The 864-nt window shown below is 49.5% G+C and overlaps 1 protein-coding gene across 1 annotated transcript; it reads left to right on the top strand.

Annotated features, from left to right (window-relative positions):
- Positions 1 to 94: 94 nt before the first annotated feature.
- On the top strand, positions 95 to 590 carry SARC_17537 (hypothetical protein; the record flags this gene model as incomplete). Its single annotated transcript, XM_014288372.1, has 1 exon — positions 95 to 590. A coding segment is annotated over one exon (480 nt), but the record flags the coding sequence as incomplete, so codon positions are not given.
- Positions 591 to 864: the final 274 nt, after the last annotated feature.

The raw sequence follows: 864 nt of genomic DNA, 5'->3' as shown, positions 1-864 counted from the left end.
CACACGGGCGAATGTCCTCAGTCCACACACCCACCCACCAAGCATATGTGCTTTCACTGACAACTCACCGCCTGCTCGTACCCGTTCACTACAGGAATACATCCCAGGCGGCGATCTCCTTCAGCGCATCCCAGCCAACGGCTTCCCCGAAATGAAGTGTCTGCGCCTGTTCATACAACTGGCAGACGCCGTACAGCATATCCACGACCTCAACATCGTGCACCGTGACATCAAAAACGACAACATTGTGGTCGACGGTAACGGCAATCTGCGACTCATCGACTTCGGCTTTGCCACACGCGTGGACGAGGCTGAGCGAGTGGACTACTATGTGGGCACCACACAGTACATGTCGCCAGAGATACTGTTGTACGAGGAGCGTCACAAGACGAAGAAGGAGATGATGTACCCGTGTGCCGTGCCCAGGCGGACGGTGGCGACGTCGGATTTGGATCTGATGGCGTGTGATGTGTGGAGTGCGGGGGTGGTGATGTTCACCATGCTGACCGGAAGGTGTGTATTTGTGCCCCTTTTGGTGTATATGTACGTGTACGCCTGCGTGAGTGTGTTTTAGTATCCTGTTATACTTTATATACTTTTCTTCGTGTATCGTAGTGTATGTATACCGGCTTGTGTATACGTTCAAAGCTTGCACTCCAATGGCATCTGCGGCTTCTTTCTGGCACAGCTTACTCGTTCTCTCACGAGTGTCGCAACGTTTGCGTTGGGCCAGAGCGACACACTAGCTACCTATCTATTTTTTGGATACGAAGGTGGACTCTGAATACCATATATTATATTATATCATCCGAGTGTTTGTGCATACTCATATATATATATATATATATATATAGTAGATGTATA

This window comes from Sphaeroforma arctica (genome assembly GCF_001186125.1).
Source record: "Sphaeroforma arctica JP610 unplaced genomic scaffold supercont1.11103, whole genome shotgun sequence".
In the NCBI taxonomy this organism is placed as follows: domain Eukaryota; class Ichthyosporea; order Ichthyophonida; genus Sphaeroforma; species Sphaeroforma arctica.
Note: the sequence above shows the minus strand (reverse complement) of the source record. Positions and strands in the feature narration are given on the sequence as shown.